At 50.4% G+C, this 23142-nt stretch overlaps 1 protein-coding gene across 1 annotated transcript in view; it reads left to right on the top strand.

The window, feature by feature from the left end:
* Positions 1 to 23142, top strand: part of ndst2a (N-deacetylase/N-sulfotransferase (heparan glucosaminyl) 2a) — a 76124-nt gene that overhangs the window by 37172 nt on the left and 15810 nt on the right. The window contains exons 2-3 of the mRNA XM_079729679.1: positions 2212 to 2300; positions 18409 to 20293. Of these exons, the coding sequence (XP_079585805.1) occupies positions 19199 to 20293 (1095 nt within the window). The 5' untranslated portion in view covers positions 2212 to 2300; positions 18409 to 19198. The remainder of the gene's footprint in view (positions 1 to 2211; positions 2301 to 18408; positions 20294 to 23142) is intronic.

Genomic DNA, 23142 nt, shown 5'->3' with positions numbered 1-23142 from the left:
GTACAGAAGCAAGCCGATTCTTCTTAATACAGTCTATCTCAAAACAGTGTTTATAATATTGCTCGTCTTTTTTATGGGGAGGCCAATTAATCACACTCTTCTGAGAGGGAGGAGTCTCCATCCTGGGAGGTTTGGTTGAACTTCATGAACTCAACTCGATTAAGCGAAAGACTTGAGTAATTAAGAACAACCGAGGGATGCGTTACACGCTATTTTAATGAATACACAACCAGACAATATACACAGCCTCCAAGGAGATTACATCAAGTTGTAAGGAACATACCAGAATAGACATGATAGAGATGTTCCTTCAACACGCACGCACTCATACACAAACGACACACACACGCACAAAAAAGAACGCGCGCACACACACACACACACACACACACACACACACACACACACACACACACACACACACACACACACACACACACACACACACACACACACACACACACACACACACACACACACACACACACACAGGCATCACGGCGTGATGAGATAACATGTAGGCCTCTTATTGGCTCTACATGTGTTCCTCCCACTTCTTCATGGTGATCTATGGCTGCTGTTCCCACGCTGCTATTTATGTGCGATGCATCGTAAGGACTATTTCAACACGCACTCACACCCGCCCTGGCTGCGGCTATAACTCTCCTCTTTTACCAGCCTACGAGCTTGTTCCACCAGGGGAAGTAAAGATGTAGCACACAGCGGAAAGCACAATGGCTGTATTCTCGCTTGTCCTACTGCGGTATTCTGCTCTCCCTCGTACCCCCTTGCACCCACACTGCTTAAGACGCAGTCGTTCTGTATCTGGAGACGCAGGTCCCCCCATCCGCCCCTGTGCGACAGACTATGGGCTGTGCTCCGCGTTGTCTCGCGGTCGCTCGTAACGACCATGGCAGATGGCGTAGCGAACAGAGGGACGAGGGTGGAAAGTTTGAGTCGGGGCTTGATGCAGATGTCAGTCGATCGGGTGAACTGATCGGACGGGACACGGCTCAGCGGAAGCTTCGGCGGAAATTCCAACTCGAGTGTAAGACGCCTGTAGTGCAACAACCGTAGCGAGGGACCCGGTCGGATCGAAGGTGACACCCACAAGGCGACACTCGGTCTGATGCAAGGTGACACCCAACACAACACCCACGGCCTCCTAGCCGAGTGGCCCTCCGAGCTTCCCGAGGATGCTGGGGTTGTTTACGGCCTCCGTTGTCTCAGGGAGGGTTGGTGGAGACGGTGCTCGATGGAAGGAGAGAATGACATTGTGCAGATGTCTGCAGACCTCGTAGCCCCAGGTCATGTTTTGGTTTAAGGTGAAGATTCGGTCCCTGCAGAGAAATGTCTGGGTGACCTGTATGACTCAGCTTCTCGTTATGACGGTTCATAATGAGGAAGGAGGCAGACACTCCAGATCATTTTAGTTTCCTCTTAAAGTTTTCTCTTCCTCTTAAAGATACGGCTACTAAACAAATAAACTATGATATGTAAATGACCCAGAGTCCTAACAAAACCATTTTATATTGTTTACTTTGGGTGGCTTGGCTGCCGGGGAACATAGATAACATAGAAACGAAAGAAGATAGGAGGCATGTTTTATTTATGATATGCAAGGAATATATTACCATACCATGATCAAATGCAGCCAAAGAATCCTCCTTATTTACACAAGGCTCTGCAAACACCCAGGCAGATGTCTTATCTGTGTGTGATCCCACTGCCAAACCATCACTCTGAACTGTGTTTGGGGAGATGAGCGTGTGGGAGGGTGTGCGTGTGAGTGTACGTCAGGAAATCAGTCCTTTATGAACAGCCACTGTGCGTCCACAATGAGCCCCGATGACCACAGCTGTGCTCGCTCTCCCTACGTCTTGTCTCTCTCATTGCCCTCCTCTATTTTTACATCTTGCTTCTGCTCTTCCGTCGTCTGTGTGTGTGTGTGTGTGTGTGTGTGTGTGTGTGTGTTCTCCGGCTGCAAGCCAAACCGAGCGAAGCCAAGCTGCGTGCAGGCTCACGTGGGTGTGCCTTGGGAGCGGCCTCCGCTGACTGTCCAAAGTCCGTCCCTCTCACCCACTACCCCCGGCCGGCTCCAGCTGACCTCTGTCGTGTTTACAGGCTGCCGCTCGGCACGTGCTCCGTGTTGACCCAGCCAGATTAAACATTCGTTTCCGTCTGTTTGTCCGTGTGTGTTCCCCGCCACAGGCACCGCCTCCAGCACAGCCTCCTCAACCACGACGTACGCAGCTCAGACCTCCTCGAGAAGACCGGACCCCCCACCCCCCACGGAGACAGTAAGAACCTGTCTCGGTGTGTGTGTGTGTGTCTGTGTGTGTGTGTGTGTGTGTGTGTGCGCGTGCGGGGAGGGAACGGGTGTGCAGCCTTTTGTGTGTGTTTTGCGTGTTTTAATGCGGCATCACGTGGGAGTTATGAATAAAAAAAAAAAGCCTGTTGCGAAACGCGCGGTAAACAGACGCCGCTCCCGCCTGCTGCTGCAGACAGACGCTGGCTGTTAAAAGGCCCTAAATGAAGACGCCGCTTCCCCGTTCTCACCAGGAAGCAGAGCCTAGGGAGCGTTTTTTTTTGCCTGCGAAGAACAAGAAGACGGCTTCTCGGCTGCTCCTCAAAAGATCACCTCGCTGTAGAGTGGAGCACTCCTCTACCTCACCGGCACCACAGTGCAAGTAGCAGGGAACGCGCGCGCACAGACACACACAGATACGCAGATGCACGCACGCACGCAGACACACACGAACGCACACACACACGCACGCACACACACTGTCTCGCTCGCTCCCTTGGCACTCGCACACCAAAGCAAAACACACAGACAGACAGACACACACACACACACACACACACACACACACACACACACACACACACACACACACACACACACACACACACACACACACACACACACACACACACACACACACACACACACACACACACACACACACACACACACACACACACACACATACATACATACATACATACATACATACATACATACATACATACATACATACACACACACACACACACACACACACACACACACACACACACACACACAAACCCAGCACTGGGTCCGCTGAGGGGCGGGGAAACAACAGAGCACAATGGAGCTTTAATTGAATTTCAAACCGTTCACGCTTTGAAAACATTGGCTTTAATGGGCCTGGGAAATATTCACATCTGGTGCGCCACAACACTGGTGTGTGTGTGTATGTGTGTGGGGGGGGGGAGTGAGTGACTAGATGGACCTGCTCTGATGTATTCAGACTACATTTAGTTTCTTCTGTCTAAACTCATTACAAGTTCTGGGGCGGAATCCAGACTACATTTAGTGTCCCCTGTCTAATATCTGTACTAGTTCTGTTGCTGAATCCACATTAAATTTGTGTCTCCTCTCAAGTCCTGTCGTAATGGTTCTGTGTTTACCCTCTCGCCTTGTGCCCAGTCCTCGTGTCCTTGTCATTCTGTTTCTGAAACAAAACCTTTCATAAACACATGCACATCCGTTTCCTTTATCATCATTGTTGCCATGGCGCCACAATCACCTGCTGTCGCCTTGAGGCCCCCTCACCCTCCCTCCCGTTCGGCCAGGTGTACAGAGCCGTGTGTGTTAACGCTTTGTCTCCCAGACAGGTGGAGCTACAGAGCAGTGTGTGTTAACCCTTTGTCCCCAGGGACAGGGTGGGCTGGTGACCAGAGATGGGTCCGGGTTGGCCTCATTCAGGCACCGCGTATTGAATGAACAGCTACTGTTCTCTCTCCACACACCAATTGAAAGGCTCGCACACAGAGCTCCGCGGCCGGCCTCTCCCCTCATTCACCACGGCCGCATGCTGACGCCACATTGTGCCTCTACTACGGGCGGTCCCTTCCTCCGCAGAGGAGCCTCCCGGCCTGTGACGGCACCAGCATGACAAGGCTGTCCTATTCAGACCTCCCCTCTCTCTCTCTCTCTTTCTCCTTCGCATTCTGTCGGTCTCTCTCTCGCTCTGCCTGTCTCTCTCTGTCTCTGTCGTTCTATCTGCCCCTCTGTTCCCCCCTCTCCTTCTCTCTCTTTCTGTCTGTCTATCTCGCTCTGTCTGTGTCTCTCTCTCGGTCTCTCTCTCTCTTTGTCTCTGTCTCTCTCGTTTTTGCGCTCTCTCTCTCTTTGTCTCTGTGTCTCTCTGTTTGATCTCTCTCTCTCTCTCTATCTCTCTCTCTCTGTCTCTCTCTCTCTCTCTCTCTCTCTCTCGTGTGTTCTATCCGCCCCTCGTTCTGTCCTGTCTCTCTGTGGCTCCTGGTACAAAGAGTCCATTCCTGTTAGAAGCAGCACCGTATTCAGCGGTGTGTGTGTGGTCCATTGTCCACTCGGGCTGTGTGTGTGAGATTGTGTGTGTCGCTTTCAATCTTTCAGATGTTTCCGTGCGCATGGAACGAGAGCAGCTGACCAGTGGGTGTGCACGAGTCTGGTGCACATGTGTGCACAAAGGCAGGATTCCTTCCTTTCTGTTCAGTGTTGCTGACACACACACACACACACACACACACACACACACACACACACACACACACACCACACACAGTCTTTCTGTTTCTCTGTCTCTGCTGGGTGTTAATTATGCTAGCACCCCACAGACCTTTAAAACGAAAGCCCTTAAGTAAATCCCTTGCTCTTGTTTGCACACACAGAGACACAGACTACACCCCCAACAGACATATTGACGACATGCACACACAAATGCAGGATGTGAGCGTATGCACACACACACACACACTTACGCACAAACGCGTGCAAACACCGAACACGTAGAGACACTATGGACATGCTTTGTGGACACAAATCTTTCCTCTGTGGAAAGACTTCTGAATTAAACCCCAGTTAGTCTGTTAGATTCTGGGGGTAGTAGACATGGGGACTGACCAGAAACCAACAAGTGCATGGGAGGATGGAGTCCTAGTTAACAGTGGTTTTGGTGTGGATAGTTTACTAGTTAACGATGGTTTCGGATAGGATAGTTTGCTAGTTACAAATGGTTTAGGTGTGGATATTTTGCTAGTTAAGGATGGATTAGGTATGGATAGTTTGCTAGTTAAAGATGGTTTTGGTTTGGGAAGTTAGCTAGTTAAAGATGGTTATTTAGATAAGGAGAGCTAGTACTACAAGATGTTTCTGAACCTAAAGTTTGGCTTGTTCTCTGCTGGGGTCCGGGTGTCGAGGTACTTCTTGTGTGGTCTTCGGCTGCTCCAGGGTTCCTCCAGGAATGAGTAGTTTCCTGGCACCGGGCTAAAGAAAAGACAACCTTGTTCTCTCCATCCCTTCCTCCTGTCAGGGAGCGAGGGATGGAGCACAACATTCTCTCTACTTTATCCTTGACAGAAGAAAGGAGGTCCAGCAGAATAACGAGAGCAGTGTATTAAGACTTTAGTTTTATAACTGTGAGGAGGATCCAGGCAGAATCGAATGGGAACTATTCTAAAGAGCTGGCAAAGAAAATCTAGTGCACAAACCAAAAATCTGGACCAGGCTTCATTGTTTACCAGTAGATCACAGCAATGGTTTCCCTTTGACAGCGACCCTATATACTGTATATGAACACCCAGTGGCACCCGGTCTGTGGGGAAGCCCGGGCCTACCTAGTTATTTTAGTGTGTGTGTGTGTCGGGGTGTATGTGTGTCGGTTTATTACTCATTGTTTGCATGACGGCAAGGTGATAAATCATCTGAATCTTTATTGAATCTTGATTCGCATCCCTCATATGCAACCCCCCCCCCCCCGCCCCCCCGTTTTATGTACGGCATCAATTTACCGGCACAATCTACACCGAGGAAACAGTGTTACTCCGACATCTGCTGCATGAAAACATCACTTCCACCGACTCCTGTGACAGATCTGTTTTAGGAGTCGCAACACAATGAGACTAACTCAGCCTCCGAGAGGACTGCTCCTCCATCCCTCCTCCTCCAGACCTCCTCCTCCCTGAGGAGACGCCGCTGCAGGCTGCTGATCACGACCTCACCGTGTGTGTGTGTGTGTGTGTGTGTGTGTGTGTGTGTGTGTGTGCGTGTGCGCGCGTGCGCCGGGGTCGTTTGGTGTCTCGGGTTACACCTATGCAGGTGAACGTCTGTCGTCGTGCCGACCGGCTGCTGGGAATGCCCCCGCTGTCGAGCGTAGCTGTTTATTAGAGATAGTTGTTAATTATGGGATGTTTGCTCGGCTCCGGAATGTGAGCACGGTTTAATTTGAGAGCCCTGGCACCGGTTCAAGACAGACGATGATGCCCAGAATAACGAGGGGAGGTTTCTGATGGTGAATATTGTGCCCTTTTAGATTTAAGTTCCTGTCGCAAACAAATAAGGATAGCATTTTATTTTTTTTTTTAAACATTCGCCCCAAAAAATGTAGTGGATTAAATGCCTTGCTCATTGGCATTGTTGCATGTTCAGGGGGGAGATGGAACCGGCAACCTACAGGGCTTCAGAACCAGCTCAAACCCCCCCTTAGTGGGTCTTGGAGTGACGCTGTGAAGATGGGTTAAAAAGGTCAGCGTGAAGTGATTGGAAGCAGGGAAGTCTGCACTCCTCTCCAGACCACGTTCTTCGGGGATATTAACGCCGGCTTCGTGCTCCAGCAGTTAAGCAATCAGCCATCTTTTTTGGCGTGACATCACTGGGTGGCTCGTGTAGGACGTGTAGATAGGGCTGTCTCTCTTCAGCGAGCGTCTCGACGGTACAGCTCCCAGCTGTAGCTAATGCCAGGCATAATGTGTTTCTGTTATTTCCCTCTTTATTTGTTCAGCGTCTATTTGTCTGAGAACATCCGCTGCCTTTCTTCTGTCTGAGCGGTTTCATGTCATCTTTGGAGCGCCCACGGCAAAAACGCGCCCGGCATAATTTTTTTTCCCTCTTCGAAACTCGAGCACGTCAATGTTCACATGATTGAACATTACAGTTGATGAGCAAACTAATAATAGAGATGGATGGAATAGAGGTGATGAGTAGATGTGGATGCATGGAGGCTCTCGTGATGGTGAACCGCTGCCTTTGTTAACCAGAGCACACGAGGCTGGGGCATGCCCAGAATAAAACCGACCTATCGCGAGCGGCGAAGGCCGGCCTTGCAGCTTGCGATAGGTCGGTTTTATTGACGTCCACTCGATTGGTCGGCGGCGGGTCATAGGTTCAACAGGACGGGATGGTGCCATTCCAAAACAATCCCAGGGCGGCGCAGCCTTGAATAAAACCAACCTATCACAGGCGGCGTGCCCAGATTTAAACTGACCTATCACATGCAGCGTGCCAGAAATATAACCGACCTATCACAGTCGTTGGGCCCAGAATAAAACCAACCTAACGCGAGGGGCGGGTCCGGAATAAAACCGTCCTATCGCAAGGAACGTGCCGAGGATAAAACCGACCTATCAAAGGTCTTCACCCATCCCCAAATGTCCGCAGTACATAACCTGTAAGCATCTGATTTCAATAGGTCAGTTGTCATCATTCATTTCATTTAACATTTGGTCATTCAGCAGACAGATTTATACAGAGCGACTCAGAGGGCAGGCTGAGAGCGATCCAAACACAAATGGCAGTCACCAGAGCATAAATTCAGATATTAACAACCGTGGACGTCAACCAAGGTTCTCCCCCCACCGACGCCAATTCTCCTGAAACTCTCTGAGCTGCCTTCCCCACACCCCCGTGAATACCTCTGCTCTGTCTGCAGTCAGTCCACCCCGCTGCACTGCGCCTGCTGACTGCGGTGGCACCTCCGCTGTAATTGGATAATACTGATGTTAATGCTAGCAATTAGCACCAAAGTGTGGGAATTAACCCTGCGGTAGTGCTGCGGCTCTGGCTAAACGGCTAGCACAGCAGATGAGGTGGAGATCGATGAAGGCTGGAGGGGGAGGAGCGGGAGGACGGCCGCGAGGCCCCGGACTTGGCCGGACGCCATCGTTAGCCGCTGAGCCGACACGCGCTCGCTCGGGTTCCAACAGGAAACGGTTCCGCCGTTGGTCGCGCTGGTTCTCGGCGGCGATATCGCAGAAGAGAGGAGAACGGCAGGACTACAGCAGCTGCACACACGCACATAATCATATCTCTGAGGCTGCCGACGCGCGCTGGGCTGGAGGGCGGGATTACGGGATTACATTAAAACATTAAAACGTATACCAGAGATAGGCGCTGGCTCAGCTAGCCGGCCTGCGCCGCGGAGCAGGCCGGCGACACGCTTGTTGATGCCAATTAGCGGATGTAATTCCTGTGGTTATGAAGTATGGCTGCTGATGATGTGTTTCTACATAAACACCTCAGTAGGACTGGGGGAGAGCAAACAAAACACTCGCTATTCAATGGGCGCTATTTGCATATTGGAATTGCTTCTGGTGTGCGCCGTGTGTTGCCAGCCGCTGTTCAAATTTAACATTGTATTTAACGACGGAGCCCGTGTTTGTCTTGGCGTCAGCAAAGCGCTGGGATTGGCTAATGGACCCGGACGCTCTTGTGATCTGCTTTTCCGGCAGTGGAACGCGGTAAACGTGTCACTTTCTGTCGGAGGGCTTCCTGTAGGGGACGGAGACGTGATGCGTAAAAGGTCTTTCCCAAGATGGACGCTTTCACGCCCCCACGACCGCACCGAACGTCCATCCACGCACACAACCACGCACACTTCCATCACCGCACACACAGACACACACAAGTCCATCCACACACAGGCACGCACACACATCCATCCACGCACACACAGGCACACACATCCTTACATATAGCTGTCGATATATAACAGACATGCTAAAAGTCAGAGCATATGCACATACACACAGCGTTAAACACAGGCAAGCCAACACACAACGCATGTACAGACACACACACACACACAGCCTTGCATATAGGCGTCGATATGCTTGCATACATGCCTAAAAGGCAGAACATAAACACATACACACACAGTTCTACACACATCAATGTATGTACACACGCACACACAGCCTTGCATACACACACACACACACACACACACACACACACACACACACACACACACACACACACACACACACAGCCTTGCATACACACACACACACACACAGCCGTGCATATGCGTGCATACACAAACAGACAAGCAAACGCCCATGCTTACACAAAGTGATGCACATGTTTAAGTAACACGCGGTTGAGTGGGAGTGGAGGCTCGGAGTCAAGCCTCCGATGTGTAATGTCTCAGGTTCCTACCCACACGATGGCAGCTGTGTGCCGGCCAGCGCACACACACACTCCCAGGCTCCGCTGAGGCGACCACACACAGACGGGGCGATGCCCCGCACACCGACGGGCGGTTGACATGTGATTACCCCCGGGGTGGTGATGTCTGCTGGGGGCCGGGAGGGGGGGCCCGGGGCAGGGGGGGATGGCCGCTCGGTCTGTTACCCCCTCAGTCTGTTACCCCCTCAGTTGTGCTGGAGAGGAGAAGGAACACGCAGAGTAATCTAAACACAACCGACAGGGCATGAGGTCAGCCACCTCACTCCCACCCGGCGAAAGTAAACACGCATATTCAACGGTTCTCTGGACAAAATGCAGAACGACATTCTCATTTCTCAGTGAGGCGGTAACACGGAAATAAAAGCCTAACACGTCCGAAACTGGATGTTTTTCGTCCATGTTTTATTTTCTTTATCCTCTTTGAACATTCCTATGTTGACCCGTTTTTTATTTATTTTTAATGTGGTCACTGAGGTGTGTGTGTGTGTGTGTGTGTGTGTGTGTGTGTAACGGGATTGTGTGTGAGTGTGGCTGTCCTCTGATGTGTGTGTGTGTGTGTATGCGCGGGTCGTAGTGTGTGTGTGTGTGTGTGTGTGTGTGTGTGTGTGTGTGTGCACCATTTGGTGTGTTTGCGTGCACACACAGCTGTGATTACTAAACTGCTATGGCCTTCAGTCGTCAACACAGGGCTTACTCATCTCACACACACACACACACACACACACACTGCCTTAATGTACACATACAAGCCTCTCCCTGTTGCGCTGCTGTTTTGACAGCTAGTGAAGGGAAAGGTTTGCAATGTGCGTATATTTTTAGTCTGCTTCCTCCCGTACTGTAAAGTGGAGCTTTGAGCGGGGGCCATGCTGTCTTTACTGGGCTGTCACTGGCACTCGTAGCTGCGCCTGACAGACGCCCATACACCGCGGCAGCTCCCCAGTCGTACCTTCGCCCGACTCCTGTGAACCAGCCCGACGTGTATATTGTTGTGAAGAAGCTGGGTGATGTCCCTGATGCCAGCTGGAAACACGTGTACACTCGATAAACACAACCTAGTGAAGTCTAATGTCCGACGCCAGCCGCAAACACCCAAACACTTGATTAACACAACCTAGTGAAGTCTAATGTCCCCACGCCAGCCGGAAACATGCGCACACTCGATTTACACAACCTAGTGAAGTCTAATATCCCCACGCCAGCCGGAAACACACGCACACTCGATTTACACAACCTAGTGAAGTCTAATGTCCCCACGCCAGCCGGAAACACACGCACACACTCGATTTACACAACCTAGTGAAGTCTAATGTCCCCCGCCAGCCGGAAACACACACACACTCGATTTACACAACCTAGGGAGTGTTTGTGGTGTAGGAATCCTGTTGCACAACGAAGGGGAAACACTGGTTTATACTTCTCTTTTATTCAGAGTTCACCTAGACTTCATAGCCTCCCCCTCCTACCCCTCTTATACACTTATTGTATTTTGTACGTCCTGGCACTTAAAAATAGTACTTATCCTAGCTGTCTTTGTTGTCTACGGAGAATGGGTTAAACTAGCGATTGTTAGCACTTGGCAGTCGGTTCATTGAACTTCCTTTCTGTACCGACAGCGGTATATTGTTGTTTCTCCTTCTTCTGACAAATGTACTTATTGTAAGTTGCATTGGGTAAAACCATCTGCTAAATGTAAATGTACATTTTTTGTTTCTTCTACAGCAAAACACACACACTGTGCACACTCCTAACAGGGCTTCGCGGTATGATGGTTGGGTATGGGGTCCGAATAGTCTCATTAATAATAAATGCACAGAGAAGGCTTCACAAATGTATTTTGTGATTTATATAGAAATTACTCTCTTCTCACAAATACATTTCAATGCACACACAAATGGATATCGGTATGTATAAATGTAAAAAAATTCCTAAACAAATAAGTTTCACAAACACATTTCTGATCCACACACAAATTTGTCTTGTTTTAAATAAATGTAATATAAATCCAGAAATATAGGAATTAAAAAAATATTTGCAATTTTCATCAAAAATGTATTTGGATGTTACATTTATATGCAAACTGTTAAACTTGAATTAACAAGAAGCTTTTCATTTTTGAACTTGTTTGCATTTGTGTGTGAACTGATCTGTATTTATGTGTGGATCTTTGAGACTCTCCTGACGTGGCTGGATTCACAAATGCATTTTTTTCAACAAGGAACTCTCTGTAGCCAATCAGATGCCTCCCTCGTTTTCAGCCAATCACGTGAATCAAGTGATTGGCTGAAAACGAGGGAGGCATCTGATATTTTTTTTATTCATATATTTATGGATTTTTACTACATTTATTTAAAACAAGACATATTTGTGTGTGGATCAGAAATGTGTTTGTGAAACTTATTTTTGTTTATGGATTTATTTTACATTTATACATACCGATATCCATTTGTGTGTGCATTGAAATGTATTTGTGAGAAAAGAGTAATTTAAATATAAATCCCAAAATACATTTGTGAATCCTTCTCTGTGCATTCATTATTAATGAGACTGTTCTGACCCCATAGTTGGGTGCTACACTTCTCCTCTAAGACCCGTGTTAACTAGCAGGTTTGATTACAACCTCACTTAAACCCAATTAGATGAAAGGTGTTATTGGTAAGATTTAAAAGCTATAATTTAATGCCTGTTAGTGATTAAAACGCTTAGTGACTATCTGTTCTGGTTGGCTTGGCGCCTGCCTCTCTCTGATTGAGGCATTTAGAATGTCAGGGATTGTTGATGTAAAAAGTCAGAGAAATGTGAGGACCTGGCATAAAAAGTAGAATCACCACTTGATAACATGAATAATTTCTGATGGGTTGGTGCAGGTGTGGGCGGGCTGAACTGAACTGCAAGGTGCTGTAACATTTCAGATTAACTTCGGAGCAGACGTTGGCATGGCATCTGAGTTCATTACATCTTTATCTGCAAACTTGTGACTCAGCGTCTTGGCTGGCGCATGGCAACCCAGCTTTGTGGAGCAGGTCCTTTCTGCCTGCCCCTCAGAACTCAAGGATTCTCTCCCACAATAGCAGTCGTTCTGCCTCTGTTCATGTGGCCATGCTGTCGGCCGTGAGTGTGCTTCACTCTCCCGGTTCGGTGTGACTCAGGGAACATTGTACATCCGAACGGCACAAGAAAAACATCCTTAACTTGAAGGACTCTTGACGGGCTGTGATGCCAGCTTCGTCTTGTGCCCACCCAGTGTACCAGAGCCCTGTAATTATCCATCGCTGGTTAGGCTCCTCTTCACTGCCCGAGAAACAATGCTCAGACACTTCCATCGCCTCTTCTGCCTAAATCTCGCTCGCACTCTCCTGTTGTTTTTCTCTTCCTGTAATCGGGTCGCAGCGTTTCGGTGCCACTCGACGGCTGACTTGTGCCAGCAGCGCTGCCAGCCAGCAACAGCAGCCAGCACTTGGTCCGTTGCCATAGGAACCGGTTCCATTATTCCTCGGATGATGTTGGGATGGCCGACACACGCGTTAATGGCAGCCCTCCACCGCTGGAACTCTGGGATGGTGTGTTGACTCACGAACAGCCCGACACGACATGGACTCTGCTGCTTCCGCGGTGATTCAGGCGTTTCTAACGGCCTTCGCATCGTCTCACCTTGAATAACGACCACCAACGCCCCCCCCCCCCCCCCCCACGTCTAGTGCCTGATCTCAGTTCAGGTTTTCTCTGCTTGATCTTGGTGAGAATCGCATTGCTGTTCTCACCAATTTCCCTGCCTCGTTTATCCCTCCATGCTTTTATCGCCCCCATCCTCCCCTCAGCTCACCCTCTCCTCCTCCTCTCCCCACTCCTCCTCCTCTCTCCCCTCTCAACCCTCCCCACTCCTCCTCCTCTCTCCCCTCTCAACCCTCTCCCCTCTCAACCCTCCCCCCTCCTCTTCCTCTCTCCCCTCCTCTTGTTTTATCCTTCTCTCCTCATCCTCTCTCCCTCTCCTCATCTTCTCACCTTCTCCCCCTCTCCTCATCCTCACCCTCTCATTCTCTCCTCACCCTCTCCACCTCCTCTCCACCTCTCCACATCCTCACCCTCTCATTCTCTCCTCACCCTCTCCACCTCCTCTCCACCTCTCCTCATCCTCACCCTCTCATTCTCCCCTCACCCTCTCTTCCTCCTCTCCCCCTCCTCTCCACCTCTCATCACCCTCTCCATCTCTCTCCATCTCTAACACACCCGTCAGACAGGAGGCGTCACATCTCCCCCTAGTCAATGTGACGTTTGGCATGAGTGGAGCTTGCAGAATGTCTTGCATATCAATATCATGACGAGTGTCGGTGTGTGTGTGTGTGTGTGTGGCATGTGTTGAGTGTGTCTGTGTATGTGTACTCTGTAGCTCTAATGTTTGTGTGTCTTTAGTGTGTGTGCGTCTGTGTCTAGTGTGTGTGCCTGTGTATGTGTGCGCTGTAGCTCTAGTGTGTGTGTCTCTGTGTGTTGGTGTGCGTGCAGGTTTCTGGCGGGGCCTGTGTTTGTGCAGTGTTTAAGTGATGTCGTCAATAGGTGAGAGCCTCCACCATTAGCTAACAGGCAGCGGCGCGGTGCTAATTAAGTGTCATGTTTTATCTTCAAATATTTATTCTGTTCTAACGAGCAGAGTTATCTCCCAGTTTCCCACTTTTCCCTCGCTCTCCCGCTCTGTAAATCTCCCAGTATTGCTCTTTCTCCCTCTCGCTCTGTAAATCTCGCTGTACTGCGCTCTCTCTCTCTCCCTCCCTCTCCCTCCCTCCCCCCTATTGCTTGCTTTCTGTGTGAGTGTAAATCTTTCTATCTGTAAATCCCCCCCCACCCCCCACCCCTGGAAATCCAATTCTTCCTGCTCTATCTCACTGCCTTCCTAATTTGCTGGCTCTCTTCCACTCCGGGTTTAATCCATATTTTTTATCTTCTGTTTTTCTAATCCACACTTGGCCAATTTAACTGCTTGTCAATTTCTCTATCTCTCGCTCACTCTCTCCCTCCCTCCCCCCCCCCCGCTCTCTTCCTCGCTCTCTCACTTTCTTTTCATATCTCTCTTCCTCCATTTCTCTATCTATCTCTCGCCCTCTATCTCTCTCTTTTTCTGTTTATCTCTCCCTCTCTCTCCCCTTTCCCCTTGGTGTAATGCAGAGGTTGCGGTGTTATAGCCCAGATTTCCTCAGAGAATGTGTCACACAGGTACACAAAACTGCCCAAATGTTCTCCCTCCCGCCTGGTCTCCACGCCAGCCTTTCGAACCTGCTACGGAACCAAGATGGCCTCGCTCTCTCTCGCTCTCGCTCTCTCGCTCTCTCTCACACACATTCTGAATCACTCTGTTTCTCTCTCTCTCTTATCCATTTCCCTATGAACTCAGCCCTGACTACATCGACTTGTGTTATAAAAACTGCTCAGAGGTCATACAGAGGTTGTGCGTTGTACCACTCAGAGGTCATAAGAGGTCACGCGTGAGGATTGTTCAGTCAATCCCTCTGTTTGTCAGTAGCTCTCAACGCACCAGTGCACATCGAATAATGAGGTAGAGGTATTCATTCTGACATCTTCATGCTATGAACATCCCCTTTAAATTCACATCGCTTCTCATGTGGTCAATACACATATACACACCACGTATATTACTTTCTTCTGGGACATCTGAATCTCCAGTGTGGGATTATTAAAGATGTAGAACATTTGATCTTGTCTTCTGTAGATGAGAAGGATTCAGGTTCACAGATTGTAAGCGTTGAGTTGTCTGGAGGCTGGTTCAGTTGAGCTAGGAGCAGGGCCCAGCAGGGGGGCCGAGGTGTGGAGGCCCCCGTGGTCCTAGGTGTGCGTTCACACCAAACTTGAGGGGGCGACACGATACATTTGTACTCCATACAAAGTCAGCGTAGAGAAGCGTATCTGGCAACGTTTGTCGCTCGAAATACCTGCAGCAAGATTCGACATCTGGCGTGGCATGACCGCCCTGGTACGTGCGAGTGCGTTCACGAGGATTTAGTAGCGCAACGCCCTAAGCGATGTAACGTTACAGCCAATCAGCGTTGAACTGGCCAACCGTTCCCTGCAGTGCAGTCCAGAGTGATCCGCAGCATTGGAGAAGAAAGTGATTGTTGCCGTTTGCGACCCCCTGAGCTCTATATATGATAGTATACAATATATATATCTATATAATATATCCAGTCACGGCCAGAGCTGTGTGCGCCTTCGGAAGATAGTATGAAGTAGTATGTATGAAATCTAATAATCTAGATAGTATGAAATCTAGTCTCTGGTACTTCAACTTCTGGTACTTCCACAACAATTCATCTTCCTCATACACTAAAGTCGCGTAATAAAACTTGCACAAATCATACGGCGGTGGTTTATGACTTGCCAGGCGTCAAAACTCATGCGACACCGCGACCAGGCGAGAAATGTGGTGTTTGGTGTGAACACACAATGGCCATCGCCGTGCAGAGGGAACAACCGGCCTCCCAGACAGACTGTAACTTTGTTCCTGGAGAATGTACCCAGTGCTCTGCAACACACACACACACACACACACACACACACACACACACACACACACACACACACACACACACACACACACACACACCAACCAGGTGCAGGTCCATACAGAGGCTGGCCGCTCGTTGAGATGAAATTGTGTGTGTGTGTTCTTGTTCCGACTCGTGGAAGAGGCGGAGGACCTCGAGTTCCTCTCTCCAGGAATGTCAAACTTGAGAACATTTCTTGTTTCTACGATAATTCGTTCCCGCTGCTTACCTATCCCCTCAGCCAATAGGAATGCTGCAGATTCCACATGGCCTTAAGGTTATTTTTGAACAAGGGAGAGAGACATGCACACACACACACACACACACACTGCCTCAGGCAAACATTTACACAGAATTGTTGTGTCATGTCTTGCAAAAAGCTGCATTTAGAAATGCGTTGTCATACATCAAAAAAAAGACCCAAACAAAGACATACACATACACAAAGACCCGACAAACACACACACACACACACACACAAATACATGAATCACACACAAAAGACACACACCCACATAATTAATTCAGAGGAGAAATTATGCACAGAGAGGCAGTGTTCTGGGAGCTTTCTGGGTTCTTTGATGTGGTTCCTTGGTGTCATGTGATCTGTTCAGAATCTCCTGGAACATAAACCCAACAACACCCTAAACAAGCCCCCCTCTTGGATACACCCGCCATCTCCAGGGTAGTTGTGTTCAACCACTAGTTGCACTCACTGTCGTCACTGTGTGTGTTTATATGTTGGTACGAGTGTGTGTTAATGCGAGTGTGTGTGTGTGTTTTAGTACGAGTGTGTGTGTGTGTGTGTGTGTGTGTGTGTGTGTGTGTGAGAGAGAGAGAGAGAGTGTGAGTGTTTATATGGGTGTCGCCCAGCCCTCCATTTGGCCTCTTCTACACGGCCCCCTGGGGCTCTGAGGGTCTGTGTGATTACCTGACTGGGGTCAGAGCTCCACACACCACCAGGGGGTAGGTCGCACCCCACCTGTAGATGAGAGGGGTCCACATGCATACGCCTCATGCTCTCTGTGTGTGTGTGTGTGTGTGTTAGTACAGGTGTGTTTATGTGAGGGTGACATCAGCCCAGAGATGGACAGATGTTTAGTGTGGGTCGTCTTTTCTCCTCGGGTTGAACCTGTCAATCAAAAACCGTAACCATGGCAAACGGGCCTGTTGTACTCCTGCATCTGTCTCCCTCTCAATTACATTTGACTGTTTATCCCTGTCTTTGTCTCTCTCCGTTTCACTACTTATCTCATTCTCTCTTTATTTCTCTCTATCTCGTTCTTTCTCGCTCAAGGTTTGAAAGCTATGACTCCTCCTCTTCCTCCTCCTCCGCCTCCTCCTCCTCCTCCTCCTCCTCCTCCTCCCCGCAGACCCCTGCTGGGTCTGTAGTCATGACAAGTGATGGTCTTGCAGCAGCTGGTCCAGCCCTAAAACATGTTGACCCTGCAGCGAAAATGTTAATAATTCAATGCATTTTCCTGTTTGATTTTCCGTGCCGCCTCTAAGAAGGCAAATATCGACGCACCTGTCTCCTGACATGCTCACCTTGACGGAGAAACATGACAGCAACCTCTTTGAAGCCAGCAGCTGAGGCTGTGTGTGTGGGGGTGTGGGTGTGTGTGTAAGATAAGGCTGTATTAACAGACTAAGCTTAAGTTTAAGGCTATTTAAACAGACTAAGTATAAGATATGGTTTTATAAACAGACGAAGTATAAGATTAAGGCTGTATTAACAGCTAACGACGGTAGCCGTGAGGGCAGTCCTGCTAATCACCTGGTGTTGCCTCGGTGATGCTCTTCCATCCAATGGGACGCCGTCATTACGGCCTGGTGTTGGAGCATCATGACGTGAGTGGGGGCAGATACACCGACGTCATCCAACGTGAAGATGGGCTCCAGGGTTAGGACCCACAGAGATCCGACCCACAGAGCTGTGACCCACAGCTCAGCAGCACTCCCCTGGTAAAGAGATACTCCTAACGGCTTGGTCAATATCGGCTTAAAGACATTCACTCCAGAGCCACTAAAACACAGCGCTCTCTAAAGAGCTCTGTGGGGAGGTGGGCAGAGAGTGGTCCTCTGGTGGTGGTGGTAAATGGATTGCATCTATACAGCGCTTTCCTAACCAGTGGCCACTCAATGCGCTTTGCAATATTGCCTCACATTCACCCATTCATCAACACACTCACACACCGACGGCGGAGTCAACCACGCAAGGACAGCTAGCTCGTCAGGGTCATGCGTCTTGCTCAGGGACACCACGACACTAGGAAGAGCCGGGGATCGAACTAGCAACCTTAGGGTTACCAGTCAACTCGCTCTACCTCTTGCCTCCCCGTTATGGTGTTTGACTCTCTCCCCCTGGGTCCTCTGATCCTCCATTTTTTCGGTCTACTGTATGCATCCTCGAGTACGAAGTTCAATCCCAAACCTTTTTTATCTATCCTGCCACCTCCTAAAGTCAACGTCGCTTTGGGATCAAAGCATTATGCAAAATAGAAAAAGTATCACTGCACAAAAAGTATACTTGAAAGTATCATCTCTTAGTAATTACCCCCGTCTGTCTGTCTGTTGTCCCTGCAGGTGTTTTTAAGAGATGAGTCGGACCGTTCACGGCAGGGGCCGCGGCCCCCAGCGCAGGCCCACATCAGCGGACCCTCAGCCCAGATCTGAGGCCTCCTTCCTGGGCTGCTTCTGAGGGACGCCCCCCCCTGGTGTCCTCTGACCACGGCCAGACATCTAGCGCACCTGAGGGGAGATGACAGACAGGAAGAGCTGCTGATCGGCCCAGACGGGAGGAGGAGGAGGAGGGCGAGAGGGGCAGCGGTGGTGTGTGTGTGTGTGTGTGTGTGTGTGTGTGTATCTTTGTGTGTGTGTGTGTGTGTGTGTGTGCACACGCACGTTGGTCAGACCAAATCCTCTTAGACGTTAGCTGAGCTAAGGACTGCAATGAGAGAGTAAGCGAGAGAGAGAAAAAGAGAGAGAGAGAGAGAGAGAGAGAGAGAGAGAGAGAGAGAGAGAGAGAGAGAGAGAGAGAGAGAGAGAGAGAGAGAGAGAGAGAGAGATATATAAGTGATAGAGATAAAGTGAGAGTAAATACTGCAGATTAGATTGTAAGCCGCTGGATCTGCCAGCCCGGACCTCCTTACCAGACTCCCCGGGCCCAGGGAGGTGCAGCGGGAGCCGGGGCAAGCCTGGAGCATCACCGGGGCGGTTGGCGTGGCGATGGGGGTCATGGTGACCTAAAGTAAATGGCTGCTCCTCCGCTTCACTTTGCGCCTCTTCCTGCCGCTCAGCCCTCCTCCTCCTCCTCCTCCTCCTCTTGCTCCTCTCGCTCCCTCTTCGCCCCTCGTGTACACCGGCCGCCGGCAGCATGGTGGGCGCCGCCGCGGGCGTCTGGAGGCTGGTGCGCGGCATGCGCCAGCTTGAGCTGCACCGGCTGGTCCTGGTGCTCATCTTCTTCTGCCTGCTCTCCATGGCCTGCCTGGCCTACTACGTCTCCAACAACCCCAAGATCAAGGAGGCCCCGCCCATGCCCTTCAGCGACTGCGGCGGGGGGCAGGGCCTGGCGGCGGCGGCGGGCGGGGGCGGGGCCAGCACGGAGGGCGGGCCGGGCGGCCAGCGGGCCCCCCTGTACCTGCCCCCCCGTAACGGCCGCCTGCGCATGGTGAAGGCGGTGGACACGTCGCGCGCCGAGCCGGTGGTGCTGGTGTTCGTGGAGAGCGTCTACTCCCAGCTGGGCCAGGAGATCGTGGCCATCCTGGAGTCGAGCCGCTTCCGCTACCGGACGGAGATCGCCCCGGGGAAGGGCGACGTGCCCACGCTGACGCTGCACAACCGCGGCCGCTACGCGCTGGTCATCTACGAGAACCTGCTCAAGTACGTCAACCTGGACGCCTGGAACCGCGACCTCCTGGACAAGTACTGCCTGGAGCACGGCGTGGGCGTGATCGGCTTCTTCAAGGCCAACGAGAACTCCCTGCACAGCGCGCAGCTCAAGGGCTTCCCGCTCTTCCTCCACTCGCACCTGGGCCTGCGGGACTACCGCATTAACCCCGGCGCCCCGCTGCTGTACGTCACGCGGCCCAACCAGGTGGAGCAGGGCCCGCTGCCGGGCGACGATTGGACCGTGTTCCAGTCCAACCACTCCACCTACGAGCCTGTGCTGCTCGCCAGCGCCAAGGCCGCCGACGCGCTGGCGTTCGCGGCGCCGCCCAGCTCGCTGAACGGCGCCGGCCGGAACCTCCACGCCACCGTGGTGCAGGACCTGGGTCTGCTGGACGGGATCCAGCGGGTCCTGTTCGGGAACAACCTCAACTACTGGCTCCACAAGCTGATCTTCGTGGACGCCATCGCCTACCTGACGGGCCGCCGGCTGTGTCTGGCCCTGGAGAGGCACATCCTGGTCGACGTGGATGATATCTTTGTGGGCAAGGAGGGGACGCGCATGAAGGTGTCTGACGTGGAGGTGAGCAGGGCGGGGTCGCGCACACTTTGGGTTCGGGGTAGAGATGTTTCCGATGCCATTTGCTTTCTTCGCCGATTCCTGAATTTGAGTATCGGCCGATACCGTGTATATACCAATTCAGGATCTAGCATTGGAACTACTAATAGCACTGGTTATTTTTGAAGGGTTCTCTTACGGTGACGCCATTGTACAGTCTGTTCACTTACTGTCGACAAAATATTTGTTCGGAACTAGATAATTTACATTTATAATCTATAATAATACATTTGTATTATTTTAGTTAAGCGTGAGCATCCTTTTCCGACTCGGTAGCTAGGAAGCACGTAATTCGGGGATGACGCGTTTCAGATTACGACTTTCCACCTCCGACCGTTAACGAACGAAGCTTAACACCGCAGGGTTAGTGATGATCCCTGCCTGTGTAGTTAACGAGCTAGTCATGTGATGTTATCAGATCGGCGCATAGACTTGCATACTCACTGATACCCGAGGCTGCATTTTAGGCAGTAATCTGAAGAATTTCCAATACTGGTATCGGAACAACTCTAGTTCTGGGTGGAGCGTTTTCCTGTTCTGTTTAGGGGCAGAGGATTGTTCTCGTAACCGAGCACCTAACGGTTGGCTGGGAATGTGGAGAGAAATGTTCACCGTGCCGATGCCAAGCACAGGCTGTGCTGCCAGGTCCTTCCCCTTAACGGAGCACCCTTACCCCGCAGTACTCAGTGTTGTCAGGGCTCTGGTGGGGGTGGGAGGAGGGCGGCCGCTGGACTACTCAGGGAGCTGGGTGCTAAGAGCCACCGGGGAACGACCAGAAAAGCTCATTAGTTACAAATTATTGGAAATAATGGAGGGATTATAGTGTGTGTGTGTGTGTGTGTGTGTGTGTGCGTGTGTGTCAGTAGGAGCTGAGCTTTAGCAGTCTGTGTAACTTTCCAGAAGTCAGCCAACCTGTTAATTGTCAGCGCTGGTATTTGGCAGGGTTGCTGGTTCGAGTGTTTGCTCACAGCCCAGGAAGGCAGAGGAAGTGGTGAGCAGAGGGTTATGGCGTCTGTTCACCACCGCTGAGAAGAGCAACGGAGACGTTTGGTTTATATAGCAGCAGGACAAGAGATGGATCTTTTAGAATTGGCATTGGCAAAGGATGCTTTTTTAATTATTATTATTATTGGCAACTTTAATATTTTCTGCATATGTTTGTATTCATATTGGCATTTTGTTACTTTATTTGTATTGGCATACGTTAACTTGGAATTATTAAGACTTATGTTAACCACACTGCAAGCATTGGCATCGAAAGTCTTTAATAACTGTCTTTTCATGTTTAATTTGTGAGCTCATTAGGGATTCCTGCTATTACAAGTAGAAATTGCAATGCCGATTACTTGGAATTTAGTGAGGGTAGAAGTGAGGTGTTTTAGCATGATTCTACTAGTAAGTAATCTAGTAAGTAAATGCCCTAAATTCTACACTCGTAGTCTACATGCTGCTCTATGTGTTCACTCTATGTACTGCTCTATGTATGCACTCTATATTCTGCTCTATGTATTCTGTAGGTATTCTTCTATTCATTAGACACTGTGCACATTGTGATTTCCTTCTTGCCAGGCTGTGATCTCTGCATCGACACCACACCTGCTGAATATCTCACCTTCTGACATGCACACACGCACACATGCACACACACTCATGCAGGCGCTTGAGTGTGTGTTTAATTCAGAAAAAAACAGTCAGTAAACAAAGTGTGAGATGTATCGGAGGTCTGATCTCAAAGGGTTATGTCGTTCCAAGGTAGATGTTGACACCCTCTCCCCTCACCTCCCCCTCCCCTCCCCTCTCCTGACCCCCTTCTCTCCTCCTCCCCTCCCCTCACCTCCCCTCACCCCTCTCCTCTCCTCCCCTCTTCTCTCCTCCCCCCCCTCTCTGGAGTGATGGATCCTCTCAGGTGGCCATCTGGTGTCTGTTCAGCCACCAGTCACCTGCTGGAGGCCTTGCACCTGATGTCATCATACTTGATTAATATTTCACCAGCTTGTTACGGTATTAAATAACCACATCACAGTCCTGCCAATGTAGTGCTCCCCCCCCCCCCCCCCATACCCCATGGGGTCTAGCAGCCCATCCCTGAGTGGGGGTCCACCCCACCAGTGGGTGGTCTTTATAGAGTTGTGGAGACAGGAAGTCGTGGTCGCTCGTCCCCTTGTTTCTGAACGACCTTGGGATGGGGAGGATGAGGAGAGCAGATGGCCGGGGTCAGGCGCCATGGTAACCACCCTAACCTCGCCGTGCTGTGCGCCTGCGTGCTCCTCCGCGCCTCCTGCACCTCGGCCACCCTCTGCTCTGGCTCTGGCTTTAATGCTCTCCTGCTCCCCTTCGTCCTCCGTCTCTTTGCTCTCTTCCTCTTCACTGTTCCTCCTCTTTCTTCTTCCTCCTGTTCGCTCTCTTCCTCTCCTTCCTCCTCTTCCACCTCCTCCTCCTCAGCTTTTTCTCCCATCATGGAGGAGCTAGCTAGTGTGTTTAGAGTGCAGTCTCTCTCCAGCTTCTGCAAAATACTCAAGAATCACTTGTTCATAGTTCACCTAGACTGCATTTCCTCTCCCCTTGCCCCCCCTCTCTGCCCCCCTCCCCCTCTCCGCACTCATTGTATGTCGTACGTCCTCGCACTTGAATATAATACTTAGCATTGTAGAGTCTTATCCTAGCTTCCTTAGTTGTATACGGGGAATGGGTTCACCTAGCAAATGTAAGTGCTTGGCCCTTGGTTCTATGAACATCCTTAATGTACCGAAATTGTTGTTTCTCTTTCTTCTGACATATGTAATTATTTTAAGTTGCTTTGGATAAATGCGTCT

This window comes from Pollachius pollachius (assembly GCF_949987615.1).
Source record: "Pollachius pollachius genome assembly, chromosome: 2".
NCBI classification, from domain to species: domain Eukaryota; kingdom Metazoa; phylum Chordata; class Actinopteri; order Gadiformes; family Gadidae; genus Pollachius; species Pollachius pollachius.
This window is presented reverse-complemented; position numbering and strand designations above follow the sequence as displayed.